The sequence below is a fragment of the Gopherus flavomarginatus genome, chromosome 17, assembly GCF_025201925.1.
Source record: "Gopherus flavomarginatus isolate rGopFla2 chromosome 17, rGopFla2.mat.asm, whole genome shotgun sequence".
Lineage (NCBI taxonomy): Eukaryota > Metazoa > Chordata > Testudines > Testudinidae > Gopherus > Gopherus flavomarginatus.
Window position 1 is genome coordinate 12,822,963 of NC_066633.1, and position 20,573 is coordinate 12,843,535.

Genomic DNA, 20,573 nt, shown 5'->3' on the forward strand with positions numbered 1-20,573 from the left:
GCACAGGTATTGAACTATTTCAGCACTGAAAACCTGCACCTCTACTTCTGCTCCAGCAACTGCTCCTTCCTCACAGTGAATGAGATCCCCTCTTCCTTCCTATCCAGCTTACCCAGGAGAAGAGCTTTATATGCCCTCCTGTTTTACAGCACCTGCGAGCTCTGCGTCCCTGCTTTCCCCATGCAGATACTTCTTCCCCACTTCTGGCCTGAAATCCCAAGGTGACCTGCCTGACACTTTGTTTCTGCAAGGGAAAGCAAATTATAGGATTGGGGAGATGGAGCACCTCCCCTTAGAATCCACATCCGTCCCACTTCTGAGTGACCAAAAGTTGAAGGCCCAGTCACCCAATTGGACCCCAAATCCCTGGATATTAGCCAGTCTTAAATCAACATCTGCCGGAGGAATCACTAATTTCCTGAGGGTTATAAGAAGTCAAAAAGAACTTGGATTTGAGAGGAAAGGGCCCAACCCACTAAAGAAACCTGACCAACACACAAAAATCTGTCAACCCAGATTCATACCGGAGAGTCTGCAGGAGATGGAGCAACCTCTTTGGAATCGGCTGTCAAAAAAAGGCGTGGAGGCTTAGGGGGAGGTTCCTCGCCAAATGTCAGTTTAACCACTGGATAGTCACTGCATTTGAAGAAATTTTTAAAGAGGTCACTGTGGAATAGAATACGATACAGGGGACACTAGTGCAGTGCCAGAATTACACAAGCAAGGTTTAAATTAATCCTAAATGCACTGGATAGTAAGACTCCCTGATTCATACCTGGGATTCAAGCCTGTGAGAAATCACCAGGTAGCATGCGTCTTTAAAATGAATGGTAAGGAAATAAGCCTTTATTATGCTGCTGGTGTTTATACTTATGTCAGGATACCTAGCACTCTGACATTATGTGTGATGAAAGCTATAGAAATGCCTATAAATAAAACGGCCATCTGATGAAGAATTTAAAGTAAACATCTATTTTTTACTATGTCACAGCAATGTAGTTTAGCTTAATAACCAAGTTGATCTTCCTTCTTACAAGGGCTAGTGGACCAGTGAAAAATATCCTCTTCTAGAGGAGCAAATCTAAAAGCTAAAATACAAAGCTTTGGAACACATTCAAGTTGGTGCTTAGGTTATTTGCAACCACAGGAAAGAAGGTTATGATCTATACCAGCACCAGTTAAACTGTGGCCCTGTATAGTACTCAGATAGTATATAATGAAAATAACATGTGCCACATTTGAGTTTGGGCCTGGATAAATTAGCATTTGACCAAATAAAGTTAAGTTTAGTACTGATAAAAGTTAAAGCAGCTTTTGACTTTAGGTGAAAAGGCACTGAAGCAGGCTGAGCACTTGCCTATTTCCCCCCCCCCCATCATACTCCCAAATTCACTTTCCCAATGTCATGCCTAATATCATAAGAAATAAGTGGAAACATGTGAGAGTAATTGCTGATGAACCATTATTTTATTTAGCAAAGTGAGAGTGGGCCTTAGACTATTAGATGGAGATCTGTTACCCACTCCTTCTCACATGAGCCTCTCACAATTCCTGTTTACAAAGAGTCATCTGTTTGTGTTCACTCACAGATTTTGCAGGAAAACAACCACTTCAGACTGGATCCTTCTACTATGACCCCAGATTGAGACACCAAATTATTGGTCCACACCAGGCCCACTGATCGGGGAGGGGGGGGGCGAGGGGGCAAAAGGGGGCAATTGCCCAGACGCCTGGGTGGCTTTAAATGGTCTGGGGCCCCCCAGCCATTGCCACTGCTGCGGTAGTGGCCGGGAATCCCAGGCCCTTTTAAATAGCCCAGGTGGGCCACAGGGCTCCTAGGTGCACGTGGGGTGGTACTGGCAGAGGTGAAGGCAACCAGGTGGGCATGTGGAAGCCCTGGCTGTGCTGATAGCTCACTGGGCACCAGCAACGCAGCCGGCAGCAGCTCGGGCCCATTGACTATTCTACCCTGGGGCCCAGAACTGCTGTCGGCGGGCCTGGTCCACACTGAACAATGGCCAGTGTGATGGAATCTTAACAGCATGTCAGGACTGCAACTGGGAGGTGTGATTTCCACTAAGTAGATAGACTCGAGCAAGCTCACCGTGAGCTAGCGCCTAAAAATAGCAGTGTGAACATTGTGACCCTGGTGGCAGCTCAGGCTAGCCACTCAAGTGCAAGCCCACCTGACCCCCTGGGTCTGAGAACACAGCGGACGCCATTCTGAACCATCTTGAGCTGAGGGCAGTTGAAAAGGAACTGCAGTGGCAACAGATTTACACGTGCCTATATGTCCCTGCACAGGAACATACAGAGGCATAGTGCGCAGATGCAGACCTTTGGACACTGCTAGCTAAAATCTCCAATTGAGAGTGCCCAGGCACATGCATATCCTATGGTGGCGCACCCATAGAGGCATATACTCAAAGAAGAACCATGATTCTGGAAATCTATCCAACGGTCAACAATAAATCAGAGGTGGCCCTACAATACTGAATGCTCCATAAAAGTTCACACCATCTTGGCCAGTATTAGCTTTTCTTAATAGCCCAAGCTGAATTTCCTACATACATTTTTCACACGAAGGTCTTTCAACACCCTGTGGAGTTTCACCAAGTTTTAATTTTGTGCCCATTCCAGTTTGTCGAATAACATTAACTAGAACAAGACTTACCTGCCCAACATGGACATTGAATCAGTTTGAGTTTGCAGCCGTGCTGGAGAGGTAAAGTCTGTATGAATGGGAGTATGAAATGGGGGGCTTAGCGTGCTCATGGAACTACATGGAGGGAGGATGCTCATCATTAGACGACCCCAGGTAGCAATATTTATGTTCATCTGAGAAGCTCGGAGAAACTCCTTTCCTGGAGAAGGAGAAACCCAAATGTTACTGAGATTACCGTGCCAAGCACTACATGAACCACTGCCCTACTTAGTTCATCGAGGCAGCCATTTGCTCACCCCAAAAAGAGGCCCAGTTTGGGAATGGAGGGCCAAAAGGCACCATAACTATATCTCCTAGACAATCAGAACAGCTGACAGACTCATAGGTAAGTAACGATTAAAAATATTCATAAGGTCCTAGTAGCTGGAGCTAAAAAAGACCTCCCACTTCATCATGTCCAGACCCCTGCAATGGTGAAGTATAATCCTCACACAGAGGATGTAGCAGATATTAAACTGATACTCTACTAGATCTTGGCCAAAAGATAATGTGAAGGTACTATAGTCTCATCTTCCACACCCACTTCCATGCTGAATTTAAGTCTCTCAGCCTGAGAACAGAAAAATTGTGAAAATAAATTGTGGATGAGTTTTTAAGGTCTTTCCATGATTTTTGCTGTTTCCTGCAGAATCAAAGTTTTTGTTTTTTTTAAAAAAGAGCTTTTCCAATTGCAAAGAGCCTTCAGAATATAAATTCTCACTCTCTCTCTCCAGCTCTGGAGAAAAAGAACACATGAGCTGTGCCACCCACCAACCCATTCATCTTGCTGAAGTGTCAGCTTTAAAGCCTTGTTGGACAACATGGCTTTGTCTAAATTTTCTAGGAAATCTCTCACCACTGCCACTTATCAGTGGTAGCACAGGTGGTTAGGGTGACTAGATGTCCCGATTTTATAGGGACAGTCCTAATATTTGGGGCTTTTTCTTACATAGGCACCTATTACCCTCCACACCCCATCCCAATTTTTCCCACTTGGTATCTGGTCATCCTACAGGTGGTAGGAACACACATAGATTGAGGCTTGGATCCTACTAGCAACAGTCCTGTTCAAAAACTACTAATCATAGTCCCTGACACTGTAATCATGTTAGGCATGGATGTAAACAGTGTTACAGCCATGCTTCTATGACTTCACTAGTGAGTGGAGATATTGCCACACTCTAATAGATCTCACCTACACACATACATTAACCCAGAAGCATTCCAAAAAGTACACCACTCTCTTGATATAATGCCACCCGATATAACACAAATTTGGATATAACGCGGTAAAGCAGTACTCCAGGGTGGAGGGCGGGGCTGCACACTCCGGTGCATCAAAGCAAGTTCAGTATAACACGGTTTCACCTATAACACGGTAAGATCTTTTGGCTCTCAAGGACAGCATTATATCGAGGTAGAGGTATACCATAAACGAGGGATGCTGGAACAATTTTTATGGTGGGGGTGCTGAGAGCCATTGAACCAAACTGTAAACCATGTATATAATGGAAACCACTTCAAGCCATGGGGTGCTGCAGCATCCCTCGCATCGACAACCACATAACCATACATGCCTCTAACTGGAGTGGCTGTCAGTTCACAGGCTGGTTACCTTTCTGTTTGGGGAAAATACGTTTCTGGCGCTGTAGATTGGACCGTCTCTCAATCACAGGGTTACAGAAGGTCACCTGCCAGGGAAGCAGAGGAGACTCTACAGGGCAGTTCACTTCCCTCCTGGACACATGCTTAGCCTTCTGCTCAAATAGACCATTCACACCCATTCAGCAAACTAGGAGTCACATATGCAGGCAGACTCCAGACTGAGTTATACTATCTACTCCCCTCAGGTGCTATGTTTAAAAAAAAATAAAAAAAATAAAGTGAGAAGTATCCATTAACATGAAGTACAGAGAATCTGACAAAGGCAGAATGATTGGCTCATAACTAGGGCCCTATCAAATTCACAGCCATGAAAAACATGTCACAGACCATGAAATCTGGTCTTCTGTGTGCTTTTACCCTATACAATACAGATTTCACGGGGGAGACCAGCGTTTCTCAAATTGGGGGTCCTGACTCAAAAGGGAGTTGTGGGGGGTGGGGCCGCAAGGTTATTTTAGGGGGCTTGCGGTATTGCCACCCTTACTTCTGCACTGCTTTCAGAGCTGGGCAGCCGGAGACGGGCGGCTGCTGACTGAGGGCCCAGCTCTGCAGGCAGCAGCGCAGAAGTAAAGGTGGCAATACCATACCAGACCATCCTTACTTCTATGTTGCTGCTGGTGGCAGCTCTGCCTTCAGAGCTGGGCTCCTGGCCAGCAGCTGCCGCTCTCCAGCTGCCCAACTCTGAAGGCAGTGCCACTGCCAGCAGCCACGCAGAAGTAAGGTGAGCAGTACTGCTAGGGTAGGGTAGGGTAGAAGTAAGGGTAGCAGACCCCTCCCCCCCACAACTCCTTTTTGGGTCAAGACCACTACAATTACAACACTGTGAAATTTGAGATTTAAATAGCTGAAATCATTAAATTTACTATTTTAAAAATCCTATGACCGTAAAATTGAGCAAAATGGACCGTGAATTTGGTGGGACCCTACTTAGAACATTTCTAAGGTGTCTTCCATCCCAATTGAGGCCAGTGTACTTTTCAAATTATATACATAAAGCACTGCTGAAATGCAGCTACCTCTGAAGTGGGAAGCAGCAGCCAGTCACTCCACAACACAAGAGTGACAAGAGGGGAAATTTTGGCTAAGGAGACTGGGTCAGACGCCAATTTAGGAAAGATGCCTTCGGATCTTTTGTCTCCTGCAAAGGAGACAGGACTGTGTTTTTTAAGGATTACCTGGAAGATCTCGTAACAAATTGAGTGCCATGCACTTTGGGCTTGTCCACACTGGCAATTTACAGAGCTGCAACTTTCTGAGTCAGGGGTGTGAAAAGACAGCCCCCCTAAGTGCAGCAAGTTTCAGCGCTGTAAAGTGCCAGTGTAGACAGGGCACCAGCACTGGGAGCCACACTAGGCTGGTAGTTACGTCCCTTGTGAAGGTGAGTTTTTTAGAGCACTGGGAGAGCTCTCTGCCAGCAAAGCTCTGCCACAGCAGTACTTTAGCATTGCCAGTGTAGACTAGCCTTTTATTATCTCAAAAGATGAAGAGGTAAGCCCAACCTGATAGGATTTGATCCTGTGGTTCCAGACAGTCTGGGTAATTCAAACCTAAACATTAAGCCACCCTCTTTAACATAAAGTGTTGCTGATGACTCCTAACAAAAGCAAGTCAAAGACTGTGTTTTTTATGTAGTGACCAGGTAATTACAGTGGGGCCCTTTAAGGGTCACTCCTGGCTATAAACAAACTCATCTTTTTAAAGTATTTAGACTCATAGACTCATAGACTCATAGGTCAGAAGGGACCAATCTGATCATCTAGTCTGACCTCCTGCACAAGGCAGGCCACAGAACCCCACCCATCCAATTTTATACAACTCCTATCCCAGGACCGAGTTATTGAAATCCTCAAAAATGGTTTGAAGACCTCAAGCTGCAGAGACACCACCAGCAAGCGACCCGTGCCCCACGCTGCAGGGGAAGGCGAAAAACCTCCAGGGCACCTGCCAATCCGCCCTGGAGGAAAATTCCTTCCCGACCCCAAATATGGCGATCAGCTAAACCCTGAGTATGTGGGCAAGAGTCACCAGCCAGCACCCAAGAAGGAGTTCTCCGCAGCAGAACTTGTTTCCAGTTGGTGCTTTAGTCTTCAACCATCTGAGTGTAGACTGTATCAGCCACAAAAAACACTTCTTACGGTGGGTAATAATCAATGATTGTTGTTGTTTTTTAATCAGATTTTTATTTTAAATCAATTTTTTAAATTTAAATTAAATAAGCATTTTTCTAAATAAACCTATTTAGAATGACATTTTAAATTACGGCAATCTATGTTAAGGCTTAAGTTTACTATAATTTATTACATTAATTTAAATTAAATAAAAACATATAATATTATGAAGTAAATGTTTGCTGCCAAGTTTTAAAGTTATATCACTGAACTGGTGAAAAGTCACTCGCTAAGTACCTCTCACCAGTGTTTGTTGATGTGCTAAACCAGCTTTTTCAGCAGATGCAGAAAGAATATATTTTATTTCAGTTTACTCAACTAGTTCAGTTTAATGGACTAGTTCATTCTAAGTTAAGAGATCAATGGGAATTGAAAGTGCTGGAAACCTTGTTTTCTTCTTTCAATCTATGAATCAAAATTAGGTGCAGGAAGATGAAATCTATTCCTTCTGAAATCCTGAAGGACATGGTGACAAGAAACAATTAGTTCAATTTATTAATTACAGATAATACTTTATTTGTTTAATAAATCAGTTAGTTTTAAATGCAAAACATGTTTTGATTAACTTTTTCATTAACTTTGTTTAAATGTATCCAGCATATTTAAGGTAGTTTTATTTAATAATTTTTAAATGCTGTTTTGTGCATTTTTTATTTTATTTGAATTTCCATCTACATAGACCTTGACACAAACACAGGTTAAAAAAAAAGATCATTTAGTAAATAACAAATGCATCATTCACCATTCCCTAAAACAATACAAAAAATAAAAATTAAGAATCTGAATAAATGAAAGTTAAGCTATATAATTGTTTAAATAAATGTGTGTATAATATATCCTCCCTGTTCACTCCTTTCATTCTCAGACAAGCACCTATTTCCAGGGTAGACACCACACTCTAAACAGGGCAAATGGAAACTATTTGAATTACAAGTGGTAACCATTCCTCCTCCTCTCCCCACTAGAGGACAAGCAGATTGCTTTTGAGGTATAAAGACAACACATTGAGTGAGGGTGGGAGTGTATTTAGTGGTTAGAATAGAGAAATGGGAGTCAAGACTCCTGGGTTCTAGTCCCAGCTCCCCCACTGACTCCTGTGTGACTTTGGGTAAGTTACTTCACCTTTCCATGTCTCAGTTTACCCATTTGTCTGCAACCTTCTCAACGCAAGGGGAGTCAAACCCAAACAGAATTACCTATCACTTCAGTGAAAACCTCTGGAGCAGTGACTCTTATGGATGAAAAAGGTAAAATTTAGTGCCTTTACCTCTGCAAAAAGCATCCCTTGGGGTTCAAGAGAGAGGCACATCCCATGGCGTTCATTATCGAGAAAGTCATCCAAGCGCAAGAACTTCACTGCACACAGCTCTCTCCAGTCATGCCAATAAACTGCGATCTCCAGCTCCCGGGACTGAAAGAAGAGAAGCAGAGAGCTTGGTAATGGACAAGGCCAATGACCTGGCACACCCCACACATTCCCATAACCTACACACTCTGAACTCCACCTTTTCCTGCCCTGTAGAAATTCCATGCAGCTAAACAATGCAGTGTATAAGAGACCTGCTCCAAGGAAGAGGTGATAGTTCCTCATTCCTACTGCTTCCCACCTCTTTGGTCTTTTCAGACCTTCAGAAGCTACAACTTTCTTTAAAAAGATTGCTCATTTCATGATTATGCTCCTACATAAGACTGAACCTCATCCTAAATATCCTGAAGTGAGCTGTACTGCAGGCAAAAGATGGCGTAGGGCCGCTCAAATGGAGACAGAAGAGGGACATCAAATGCTCAGATGGAAGCTATACCAGAGGTAACCTGTACTTACAGTAGATTTAAGAATGGGGAGAAGGCTACATTATCAGTCCCAGTAAAGAGATGGATCAAAAATGGAATGACAAGTATATCACCAAATCCACAGAAATAATTCAAATAAAGTTAAAGATCAAAAAAGGGACACAACACAGGGGTTCTGAGGACAAGACTGAAGAGATCCTGGAATTCCTATCATCCTACAGAAATAAAGTCTTACCCGATCCAGCTCAATGACAAAGCTTTGGTCCCAAGCCTGGTTATTAACTGGGCCCCAGTTTGTCTGACCAACCACTTTATTGTCCACTTTGAGCACAGCGAGCACCTCATCTGGACAAGGGAGAAAGTGTAGATTACAATCTTTTATATTGTCATAAATTGGAATATACTTCTTGCTGGAGGTAGCCACACAATCTAATGAGATTTCCAGCACAGGAGATCACTAAGGGGGGCAGGAGACCAAATGATTCAGCCTCTTCCCCTGTTTCAGGAACCAAGTTTCCAGGTTTCCTCTCACTGCACTCACACCAGAATGAAAGGTGGCAGGCACATTAGAAGACACCATCACTGATGCAACAGGGAATATCATACTCACTACACAGCTCCTCATTCCGCAAGTGCTTTGCTGCAGTACTGCGGCCATGAATACTCATCCCAGCTCGTGCTCTGGTCAGGGATTTCATGTCACTTGGGCTCCCATGATTGGGAGATGAACCAAACACTCGGGAACGTCCTGGAACTTTTTCCAACAGATCTTGACACCCCATCAGTCTCACTTCTAATGAACCTGAGGAATTTCACCGAAGAGTGTTATTCTCAAGAAAAGGGAAATTATTCTAGTCAGTCCACATAGGAAGTCAGAAACTTTAGATTTATGCTGTCTAGGTATCTTACACTTTTAAACCAGCCTTCAGTAGGTATTAAAGTCATTACAACCTGACAGCTTTTTGGTGGCCTACATGAAACAAATTGAGGACTTGATCCAGTTCCTAATGAAACAAGTGTCCACCTCAGAAAACACCAGTCATGACATGGGTATATAGGGAAGAAATATTCCCCATGCCCCGCAGCCTCAGGTACCTGTAAGAGCTGTGGGTTTGATCAGTGAAGTGAAGGGCTGGATGCTGACATGCTGAGCTCCCAGAGAGGAAGCATTCACTAGCTCCTGCTTGATGAGTGCCCGCTTTGGGTGATCAGAAGAAAGCTCGTTAAGCTGCTGCTCCAGGGACAAGCGCAGCAGATCAATCTTCTGAGATGATTCTTGCAAACGACCCTGAGCCTGGTAACAAGGAGCAGAGAAAAAGCTAGTACAGGCTTTGAATGAATAGCCACTGCCATGATCTTGGTACTACTAACACTTCACAAGTGACCCAACTTCCTATCCTCAAAGGTCAGGCACCATCCTGCTCATGAAGGACAAGAAGGGACTATTAGCACCACTCATTCATCTCAAGTCACTGCTGCTCAGGGTCAGGAGGATTTTGCCCTGAATAAGCACTCTCCACGGTGTTTCCGACTTGAAGAACAGACTAGGATCAAAAATCCAAAACTGGTTTCTTACATGCCAGTGCACTACAAGCAGCCACCAATTTGGACTCCTATAGATTTCCAATTAAAAATGACTGGTATAATGAATGCCCAAGTTGAATAATTACTATAACTAACACTTTACACTTATATAGAGCCTTTCATCTGAGGCCTTCAAAGCTCTTTACAAACATGAACTATGGCTCACAAAAGCCCTGTGGGGTAAGTATTATCCTCATTGTACAGATGAGTAAGCGGAGGCACAAATAGGATAAGTGACTTGCCCAAAGTTACATAGCAAATGAGTGAATTTTTTTATTCATATTTTCCTGTTCTGACCATTAGAAAAATGAAAGATTGTTGTTTAATTTACTATAATTTCATTTTTTTCTGTCCTAGCTTTATGATGTAAGTCAGTTGGCAAGTTCTGGAAATGTAATGTCTCTCACAAGAACAGCATATGATGGGTGAGCCTTATATGTGGCTTTTTAAAAAACAAACAGTCATTGCATATTACAGGCAATGAATCAGATGGCAATGACAACCATACGATCTCTCAAACAGCCAGTAACAGCAGTTATACAAGGGAATTATCGCCTTCTACCGTTACAGTTGCTGGGAGTAGCAGCTGCCGCAACATCACTATGAGCAGGGACTGCAGTATTATGGCAGTGCTGGGGGACTTAGACCAGTGTTAAGGGACTTGGCAGTAGGGAGCCACCATGTCATTGCTGAGAACAAGGCTAGGGCATTAATGGGCAACAGCTGTAATACTGTTTTTCCTCTGACAAAAAGGTTACTATCCAGCATACAGAAAGTCACCACAATGCTTCAAGTAGCAATACTGCAATGGTGCTTACTTCAGCCAACACTTTGCGATCCTGCACCCGCCTGTCTCCCAGGATCTTCACCACATTTTTTGCCCCCTCAGCCACGGCAGCTTCAATGCATAGGTGATGTCGCAGTTCCTCGATGCGTAGCTCCAGGAGACTGATGGTGGCCCCCACCTTCACTGGTAAGGTTGGAGATAAATATAACAATCAGACAAGCAAGTGGCCTAGCATCTCAGGCATTGGGGCTTCATAATTCAGCAACATCTTCTCCAAGAGATGTCAGATATCCAAAGCATCTTACCTGCTGGATCCACTGCATCCTCTATTCCACCTGCCGACTGAGATACTTTCACAATCTGCATCCGAATCAGCTCAATCTTCGTCTTGCTGTCCTGGAGCATTTGCTGAGCTGCTGCCAGCAGCTTCCGGTCCTGGCAAGACAGATTACAGATGGCTAGGGACGTCCATACAGGAGAGAACTGGATTTTAATGATGTGTTAGACTAGGATAAAGATGGGGCACCACAACATACAAGGCCTTAAAAGGGGTCCCAGAAAGTCATAAAATTTCACACAATGCCCAGTTGTGCAAAAAGATGCATAAGCAACAGGGATGATGATTTCCAACCATGGTAGAATACAGATGAGGGAGCTGTGATATGCTGTGACACCTATGAAAGATGTGACGAGTTTGCTAGGTAACAGTGTCCTGCCCTGTGGGTACAGTCAACTAAGAGTTTATTCTGATGTTGCAGTGATTCGATATTGCACTTCACTAGTCAATTGTGCTGGCAGAGTTGTATGAGTGGAGGTGTGGAATAAACAAAAATGTCTAAGTTCTTTATCTTGCTCACATAGTTAAATGAAGCTTCTTAATTAAACTATTTTTTATTCTCCTCCAGAATATTAAATATGATTATGCCAAACACAACAAGCATGATGAATAAGAAAGCAGTAAATTCCCAAAAAGCTCTTTCTTAAATAACTCATACACCAAGATACCATTTACTTTGCTCCATCTCTTTTGGTCTCTTTTGAAATAAACAGTATTGCACAAACTTGGTACATCGTATCAGAAACTTGATGATGTGGGATAGTGTCACACATTAAGGGTCATATTCCAAAGCATTTTATTTTCTTACTTTTGGTCAGGTATTTTGGCTCCTCTCCCTATACTGCACCTCCCAAAGCCTGGACTGACTTTTCTGGAGGCAGCACTCCATGTCTGTGACTGACAAGATTTACCACTTCTGAGATTTTTTTTAAATCTGTTTCTAAACTAGTGGCACTACCACCACTGTTAGATGCTGGTTGCCATTCTAATGTCTAATATTAGTAACTAATATCAGAGAACAGAAGCATAATCAGTATCTGAAGTTTAGGAACATAAATTATCATACTGGATCAGACCCCTGGTCTATCTAGTCCAGAGTCCTCTCTGTAACAATGATCAGCAACAGATGCTTCAATGGGAGGTACAAGAGACCCCACAGTAGGCAGACTGATTTGAATTGTACTAAATTATTGCCTCGATGACATCCTGTGACAATGAGACCAACACAACCAGCATTCATAACACTGTTCCCCCATGGGACAGTACACCGTGCTGTCACAGGGCTGTGCATCAGCTCATGAACACACAGATGGGCTCAGCCATGCAACCTAGAACAACTCTGACTTAAAGTGTCTCCCTGTCACACTGAGATCTGGAATAAAGATTTGTGCATGTTTGCACTTTTAACAGAAATCTTGTTCCAAGGTGGTATGCTCCCTGCTTATTTCTACTCAGCAATGCTTACCTTTGACGTTGCATTTGAATACATCTGGATCATGTTCTCCGCTCCCTGTTTCACTTTCATCTCAATGTGCAGCTGCTTTTTCAGAGCCTCTATCCTCCTTGCCACTGGGTTTGGGTTCCTTTCCCAGAGACAAGGGTCCGGGGACATGGAACCATCTGTGCAACAACATAGTGAATTCCATAACCCTCCTTCTCATTGTTCCCTCATAGGGTAATAGATGGGATGAGGAGGAGAGTATAAATGAGGTTTTCATCTTAAAAGACACGTACAATATATGGCCTCAACTGAAGGACAAATTCTCCTAGCTGTTGTGTACCCTAGCCTACTACTGACCCAATATGAGAACTGCTGGCTTCTTAGGATCAGGCCCTGAGAATACCAACAACCTCCAATCTCACATTCATCCCTCTGTCAGGAACTTGCATGTTGGATTCTACCCCAAAGCCCCTATTTTCTCTCCCAAGCTCTGTAAGTCTGCCTAGATGAATCTCAGGAGGCAATCCTATGTCCAACATATGCAATCAGTCTTTTGCCTTTTCTGATTTATGTTATCACCTCCTTCCATCTCAATTAGTGTCAATCACAACTTTCCAAACTTCAATGCTTCTACACTGTTCATCTCACCTGGACATAAGCAGGAACCAGTTGAGATTCCTCTCCTAGATAGATGAGATTTTTCCTTCCCATCATACTAGCCCCCTCAATAGATAAAAAAAAATTAAAACATTGGCTATAATGAGGCTTACTGCTGAAGCTATCATGCCCAACAATTATGTCCCAAGACCTACCTGTTTTGCTCTCCCTTTTGTTGGTTACTACAATCCGGGCATTAAGCTCCTGGAGATCCCAGTGCAGCTGCTCCAGTTTCCGATTGGAAGATTTCAGCACATGCTCTACATGCACCAGATTCTTTTTGTCTGTTGTCACCTTGCGCAGATTTTCTGCCCCCTCTTTGATCTTCAGTTCCTTCTGGATAGCTCGACGAATTACTTCCTTCTCATCCTCCAATTTCTGCTGGAACCCTGGATCCATAAGGTTCACTCCATTGTTCATTTGCAGGAGGTAGATGCCCTAAAACCAGTACCAAAGGGGAAAGAGTTGGAGATATTATGTGATAGCAAAACAGTGAGTGTGTAACACATCAATAGCGTTCTGCCACTTCATCTCAACTACAGATGGTCTCAGAACAAAACCTTGATTCCAATCACCAACAAATTTTGAGGAAAATCAGATCTAAATTTTAACTTTGCAATTTGGGGCCCATCTTTGAACTTAATATACCCCAACTTCGAATTAATGCACAAATGAGATGAGTCCTCACAAAGGTTGCCTTCCTGTTATTTAATGTCTATTTATATTTGTGTGTCTTGAATAAGTACCAAAGGGAAGCTGTAATTTGTCCTCATCGTGATCACAATGCTGAGTTACATTGGCACTATATAACAGGTGCAGATCTTTATTTTAATATGGCTTGAGCTGCCAGTTGCCCAAAGCTACATGCCAACTGGAACTTTTGGAGGTATAACAGCCGAACACTAACTTTCAGTGAATGCATGACCAAGTCTTCATCATTGAGGAAGACAAATAAATTAATCCATACCACTGTTTGTAAATTAATGAATCAAAAAGTCAGCTGTACAAGCTATACCAGAAAAGGCAAACAGTCTGTAGTCCCAAGCCCCATCCTAGCTGGGATTTGCAAGCAGTATGGCTTCTTTAAAATTTTGCTCACATTTAAATTGATCTGGCAACACTAAAGTCTGTTCTTAGCTTTGCTTTTTAAGTCAATTTTAAACAGATTTGTTTTGGTGAAAGGTGTACTGGTGATAGCTCTGGACTGACAGGCTCTGTTTACAGCCCTAAAACAGATACAGCTTAGATAGCACAGACTTTCCTCATGTACCCTCATGAATAGGCTTTCTACCCAGGCAGGGGCAGCCAGAACTTGATATCCAGAGACCTGCTCCTGGCTTCACCCACTGCTGATGACATAGTAACCAGATCCACGCAGGAGGCTCTAGAAAAGCAGGGTTTTTAAAGGGCTCCATAGCAATTAAAGAAAAACATATATATATATATATATGTACACACACACATATGTATATATGTACACACACACATATGTATATATACATATACATAATCAGTCTTAGGCTACATACATATATATATACACACATACACACACACATATATATGTGTGCGTGTGTGTATATATATACATATGTATGTAGCCCAAGACTGATTGATTACTTACTATGATCCTCACTTTATATATACAAAATATACAAAATGAAGAACAGCAAAATAAAGTTCCTGCCACACTCAGTAAATTCCCCAGTCTCACAGAGTTGCTGTCAGAGCAGGAACAGAACCTAGGAGTCCTGTTTCCCTGTCATATTCTTTAATATTAGACCATACATATACCGTAGTAACAAACTATATCAGGATTTGCATTATCAGGTCACTGGTGCACATCACAGGTGGTTAAGACTTTACAAAGCACCCAAAGTACGTGCCAACAGCTCAGAAAAAAATAATTCTTGAGTCACTGTAATGCTGTTATTGTGTTGCACACAGGACCGGTGCTAGGGTTTCTCACACCCTAGGCGCACGGCCATTTTGCCGCCCCCCACGCTGATCCCATGGCTCCGGTGGAGCTGCAGCAGTCATTCCTGCGGAGGGTCCGTTGGTCCGTGGCTCCAGTGGAGCTGCCGCAGGCATGCCTGTGGGTGGTCCACCGGAGCTGCACGAGCAGCCGACCGTCCGCAGGCATGACTGCGGCAGCTCCACCGGAGCCGCGGACAAGCGGACCCTCCGCAGGCGTGCCTGCGGCAGGTCAACCGGAGCCTCCTGCTGCCCCCCCGGCAAAATGCCGCCCCCCAAATAATGCTGGCGCCCTAGGCGACTGCCTAAGGCCTTGGCTACACTGGCACTTTACAGCGCTGCAACTTTCGCGCTCAGGGGTGTGAAAAAACACACCCCTGAGCGCTGCAAGATACAGCACTGTAAAGCGTCAGTGTAATCAGTGCCACAGCGCTGGAAGCGCGGCTCCCAGTGCTGCAAGCTACACCCATAAGGGATGTGGTTTACGTGCAGCGCTGGGAGAGCTCTCTCCCAGCGCTGGTGCTCCGACCACACTCACACTTCAAAGCGCTGCTGCGGCAGCGCTTTGAAATTTCAAGGGTAGCCATACCCTAAGTCGCCTAAATGCTAGCGCCGGCCCTGGTTGCACATCACACAGCTTGTCTTATAAGCAGGCTCTCCATATTTCTTCACTAATCAGGTGTTGCTTACATTTCAGTTTAATAGCAAAACGAGAGAGAGAGAGAGAGAGAGAGAGAGAGAGAGAGAGAGAGAGAGAGAGAGAGAACAAATTATATTTTTACTAGTGTCTTAAGTCAATGTCAGGTCCACTACAGACTCGACAACCAAAAAAGGAGACTTTAGGACTGGTAAGGAAACAAAGTGGCTTAGGTTTTACATGCTGACTCCAGGAAGTTCTCGCCCAATTAGTAAGGCCAGGAATCTAGCCAAATTCCTGAAAAAAATAAAATAAAAGGTTTCATCAAGAGGAACTTGAATCATGGAGCCCTTGAGTCACTCAGTCAAACTGTTCCAATTCTAGGTCAGGAAATCAGAAAGTCTTTTGTCCAGTGTGTAGTAAGTTACTAAAAGGAGTTTGATTTTTTTAAATTACACTTTAAACAAATATTAGGAAAAAGTGTGCCTATTTCTCAAACCATATGGACAGGTATATGCAACACACCTATCTGATCCTACTCGCACATTTGTACTGACAAACTTATAGTATAGCTGCTCAGTGTGAGCTTAGTGCTGGCAAAAGATACTGGACTGGAGTGAGCTGGAAACTGACATCCTTCATTTATCCACAGAATGGATACAATGTGGGTAGTGTCAGGGCAAGTTTCCTCCACTCTACACTCTGCCAAACACATAGCTGAAAGTCAACCATCTGCCTTGTCCATTTTCTAAATATATTTAGAACACATACACCCTAGGGCAGTGTGATTTTGACAGGCTCTTTCTACCCCCTGTGGGCCAGAAGATCTCAGTGTTAACCATGATTGCACTAGGGCAGTGGTTCTCAACCAGAAGCATGGGGCCCTCTGCAGGGCAACGAGCAGGTTTCAGGGAGTCTGACAAAATAAACAAGGGCAGAAAGCCAAAGCTCAAGCCCCGCCATGCTGGGCTGAAGCCACAGCCTGAGCAACAGGCAGTTGCCCTGCTTGCTATCCCCTAATGCTGATCCTGGCTTTTAAGCTACTGGATATGCAGAAAAACAGTTGTGGCACAGGGCGGGGAGGGAGGGAGGGCAAGGAATTTTTATAGCATGTTGGGGGCCCCAGGAAGAAAAAGGTAGAGAACCACTGCACTAGGGGACGTAGAATACTATTCAGTCAACACAGAAAAGGGTAGGACAGTAAAATTTGAATTTGGGGCTGATACATTTTTATGATCATTTTGCAAAGCTCATTTAGGACTGCTGGGTGGGGTGTCAAGAAGCTGACACTGCCCATGCTGCAGCTGTTCTGTGGATCCCAGCGAAGGTTAGTCTCCTAGGCTGTTAAACCCTGAACCTGCAATGAGGTCCAACAGCACAGGACTCACCGCAGAGCTGGGGCCAGAGGGTTTTTCTACAGAGACATTGCACTGGTTTAACTGAAATCACTTTAAATATCAATTCAGCTACATCAGCGCAAACCCCTGCATAGACACTCATATCAATTCAGCATTCACTAGATGCAAGCTAAACCAACGGAAGGTTTAAACTGATACAGAAAGTCTTCACACAAAGATGCACCTTTTTAACTAAAGGAATTTAAAACCATGCCTTTAGTTAAACTGGTGCAACTCTGTGTTTAGACCAAGCCTGAGTCTGGCAGCTTTCACCTACACTAAATTTATTTTAAAAAGTGAAAAGTACAGCACCCAGTTTGTGATAAATCAACTTCTAGTACTTTTGGATCTGGTCCCCTTTGCTGCTCTGAATTATGCAGACATTATCCCTCCCCTCACAAAAATAACAAAATCAGAGAGAAGGAAAGACCTATTTATTACATCAGGTACTCCCTTGTCCCAGGGACTGTTTCAGAAATATCTACATAAATTGTTCTAGGTTTGTCATATTTGACACCATTGTGTTTGTGGAAGAAAGGGCATTTGAATGATACTCAGTTCAACCCATTTCCAACAACCCATTTCCAACAACATATAAACATTTCCACCAACCTGAAGACCTGGAGCCATGGGGGACAGTGAGTGGGTGACATGATGATTCTGGTGATTTTTAAAAATCAAATTAAATCTCTCTGACCTTTCTGTCACTAACTTGCCCACAGAATGAGATTGTAATATATTATGCTCCAAGATTAGATATTTACAGATTGATTTATAAAATGTCCCAAGTTATGGGGCACACACACCACTTCGCATAGGAGAGCATTCCACAAACTAATACATTCCACTGCCAGAAAACATTTCCTGTTATTCACCTTACATTTTCCCTTTCTCCATCTCAGCCCACTTCTCCTGGTTATAATAAACCCTTTTGCCATCCTAAATAACTAAACCATATCCTTAAAATTCACACACTTGCGTTCCTCCCTTAGTCACCTTCTAGCAAACTTAGACCATATTTGTGACGTTCTTTTGGGGGCAGAGAACATTTTTTCATTGTGTACATGCACGGTGTCTAGCACAAAGAAACCCTGATCTCCAACTGGGCTTTTAGACACTACCCCAGTAATCATCATCAGTGCAGGATAACTCCGTTATTCAGAGCCAACCGTACCTGTTCCGAGAATCACAGGGTCTACTCTGATGAGAGGAATCTGCCCCCACATATACTGGGATGAGCAGAAAGAGGGCTGTATGCAATAGATCAGGATGAGGGCCTCAGGGTAAGGGAACTGGGGACTCCTAAGGAGTCCAGTTTCTCAAGCAAGCCAGGAGAACACTCTAGCCCCTGAGTGGATGTAGGGGTGGAAGGCAAGGTGAGTTCTGGGGGGGAGAAGGTCATCCTGGGGAGTGGGGACCAGAGAAAAGCCCCCAAGAAGGAAGAATTTGGAGGCAACAATGGGAAAGAGATGGGGTAGACACTAGCTGATTTTTCCAGAGGCCATTTTTTCTCTTTCTTCCAAACTACTGTCCCTCTCCTAATGTGAAGTCTCCCTGTCGTCCCCCCCTCACTCCCCTCAGGCTCTCCCCCCCCGCCCACCGGGCCCTTCCCCTTCCCCCCCCTCCAAATCCCCTCAGGCTCTCCCTCACCCGCGGGAGTCTCCTCCTCCCCGCCCCCCAAATCCCTTCAGGCTCTCCTCCTTCCCCGCCCCCCAAATCCCCTCAGGTTCTCCCCGCGCCCGGCGGGCTCTCCCCCTTCCCCCCCCAATCCCCTCAGGCTCTCCCCCCCGCCCGGCGGGCTCTCCTCCTTCCCCGCCCCCCAAATCCCCTCAGGTTCTCCCCCCGCCCGGCGGGCTCTCCTCCTTCCCCGCCCCCCAAATCCCCTCAGGTTCTCCCCCCGCCCGGCGGGCTCTCCTCCTTCCCCGCCCCCCAAATCCCCTCAGGTTCTCCCCCCGCCCGGCGGGCTCTCCTCCTTCCCCGCCCCCCAAATCCCCTCAGGTTCTCCCCCCGCCCGGCGGGCTCTCCTCCTCCGCCCCAGAAAGACTCATCCCGATCCCCAGCGCGGGACTCTCGGCTCCGGAACAGCCTCGTCTCCTGCACCCCCTGCGGATCTCCGCTCAGACAAGTCTCCCCCGCTCACCTGCGGCGGTTCCCCAGCCGCCATGACTCCTCTTCTCACGCAGCCCCCGATCTTCCTACCCCAGCGCCGCCGCTCACAACCGGCACTTTTCAAACTTCAACCTTAACCTCGGCAGGGAAGCGCCGTCGGGGAGCCTGGAGCCAGCGCCCCCTGGCGGCACTGAGGCCTGCAGCGCCACCTGCCGGAATGCAGGGCGGCCCCCTGAGACTGAGGGATCCCGCGCCCCCAGCCGGTGAGATCTGGTTTCCCCTGCCCGCCAGAAGGGGACCAGCACCGTTTGCTGTGACGCCGGGATCTCTGGACCCAACAATTGGGTGCCCGTCGCCAGGGATTCAGAGATCTGGTCCCACCCGTTGGAGCCAATGTACCTCGCCTGACACTGACCCAGAGATCTAATGCTACTTTCTGGGGAATCCAGCAACCCTGTGCCACTTTCTCTCGATCCAGGAATCCAAACAACACCTGCCAGGATGTGTAAATCCAGCAGTGTCTGCTAAGGGTTCAGAGATCCAAGAGGGAAGGAGTCAATAATTACATAGGGAAGAGGCTCTAAGGTACCTGCTAAATATTAACACATTACATTGACTGTTGTTGTTAATAGCATAATAAACTAGATGTAAAAGCTGGCTAACCCCCCTTAATAAATTACAAGCGGCCAGTGGGGGGGGGGGGAGTAAGTACTGCTTATGAACACAGTAGCTTGCATTTTTGCACTATTTTTTTTTTTTTGCCTTGAGGCAGAGGAAAAGAGATAGTGCAAAAATGCAAGCTACTGTGTTCATGAGCAGTACTTACTCCCCCCCCCCACCTACTGGCCGCTTGTAATTTATTAAGGGGGGTTAGCCAGCTTTTACAATCCCCCCTTTGGGCCTGGCAAGCCCAGATTGCCAGGCCCATAGCGTAATTTACGATTAAGCTGAAGAGACAGGTACTGAGTTGTTTTACGGACAGCAGAACCTTTGATTATAGCATTATATAGACATTTTGCGCATTGTATTACTATTTAATCCTGCTCCAAACCAGTTAGTTCTACTTAGATAAGGGGAACATGAGATTTTACGCTTACCAATCAAGTATTAACACGCAAGGGTCTTTGTCTAAATGTGTATAAAAGGTTTGTAAAATTTGTGTAAAACAAAGTCTTTTGTACCAAGCTACAGGCTCTCCTTTTTCTGCAAAATAAAGCATTTTTCCTTATCCCTGTCAGGCTGTTAATTGGCTCTCAGATAGGCAGACCCAATATTTCGGTAACATAGACAATGTGTGTTTGTCACAATGCTCTTACGGATAG

The 20,573-nt window shown here is 44.8% G+C and overlaps 1 protein-coding gene across 1 annotated transcript in view; it reads right to left on the bottom strand.

The window, feature by feature from the left end:
- Positions 1–19,355, bottom strand: part of PKN3 (protein kinase N3) — a 28,012-nt gene extending 8,657 nt beyond the window's left edge. Inside the window, exons 1-12 of the mRNA XM_050927126.1 lie at positions 19,283–19,355; positions 13,290–13,572; positions 12,502–12,656; positions 11,005–11,134; positions 10,731–10,882; positions 9,424–9,622; positions 8,939–9,130; positions 8,564–8,673; positions 7,805–7,948; positions 4,320–4,395; positions 2,675–2,864; positions 525–636 (exon numbers count right to left, since the gene is read on the bottom strand). Of these exons, the coding sequence (XP_050783083.1) occupies positions 525–636; positions 2,675–2,864; positions 4,320–4,395; positions 7,805–7,948; positions 8,564–8,673; positions 8,939–9,130; positions 9,424–9,622; positions 10,731–10,882; positions 11,005–11,134; positions 12,502–12,656; positions 13,290–13,572; positions 19,283–19,306 (1,767 nt within the window). The 5' untranslated portion in view covers positions 19,307–19,355. The remainder of the gene's footprint in view (positions 1–524; positions 637–2,674; positions 2,865–4,319; positions 4,396–7,804; positions 7,949–8,563; positions 8,674–8,938; positions 9,131–9,423; positions 9,623–10,730; positions 10,883–11,004; positions 11,135–12,501; positions 12,657–13,289; positions 13,573–19,282) is intronic.
- Positions 19,356–20,573: the final 1,218 nt, after the last annotated feature.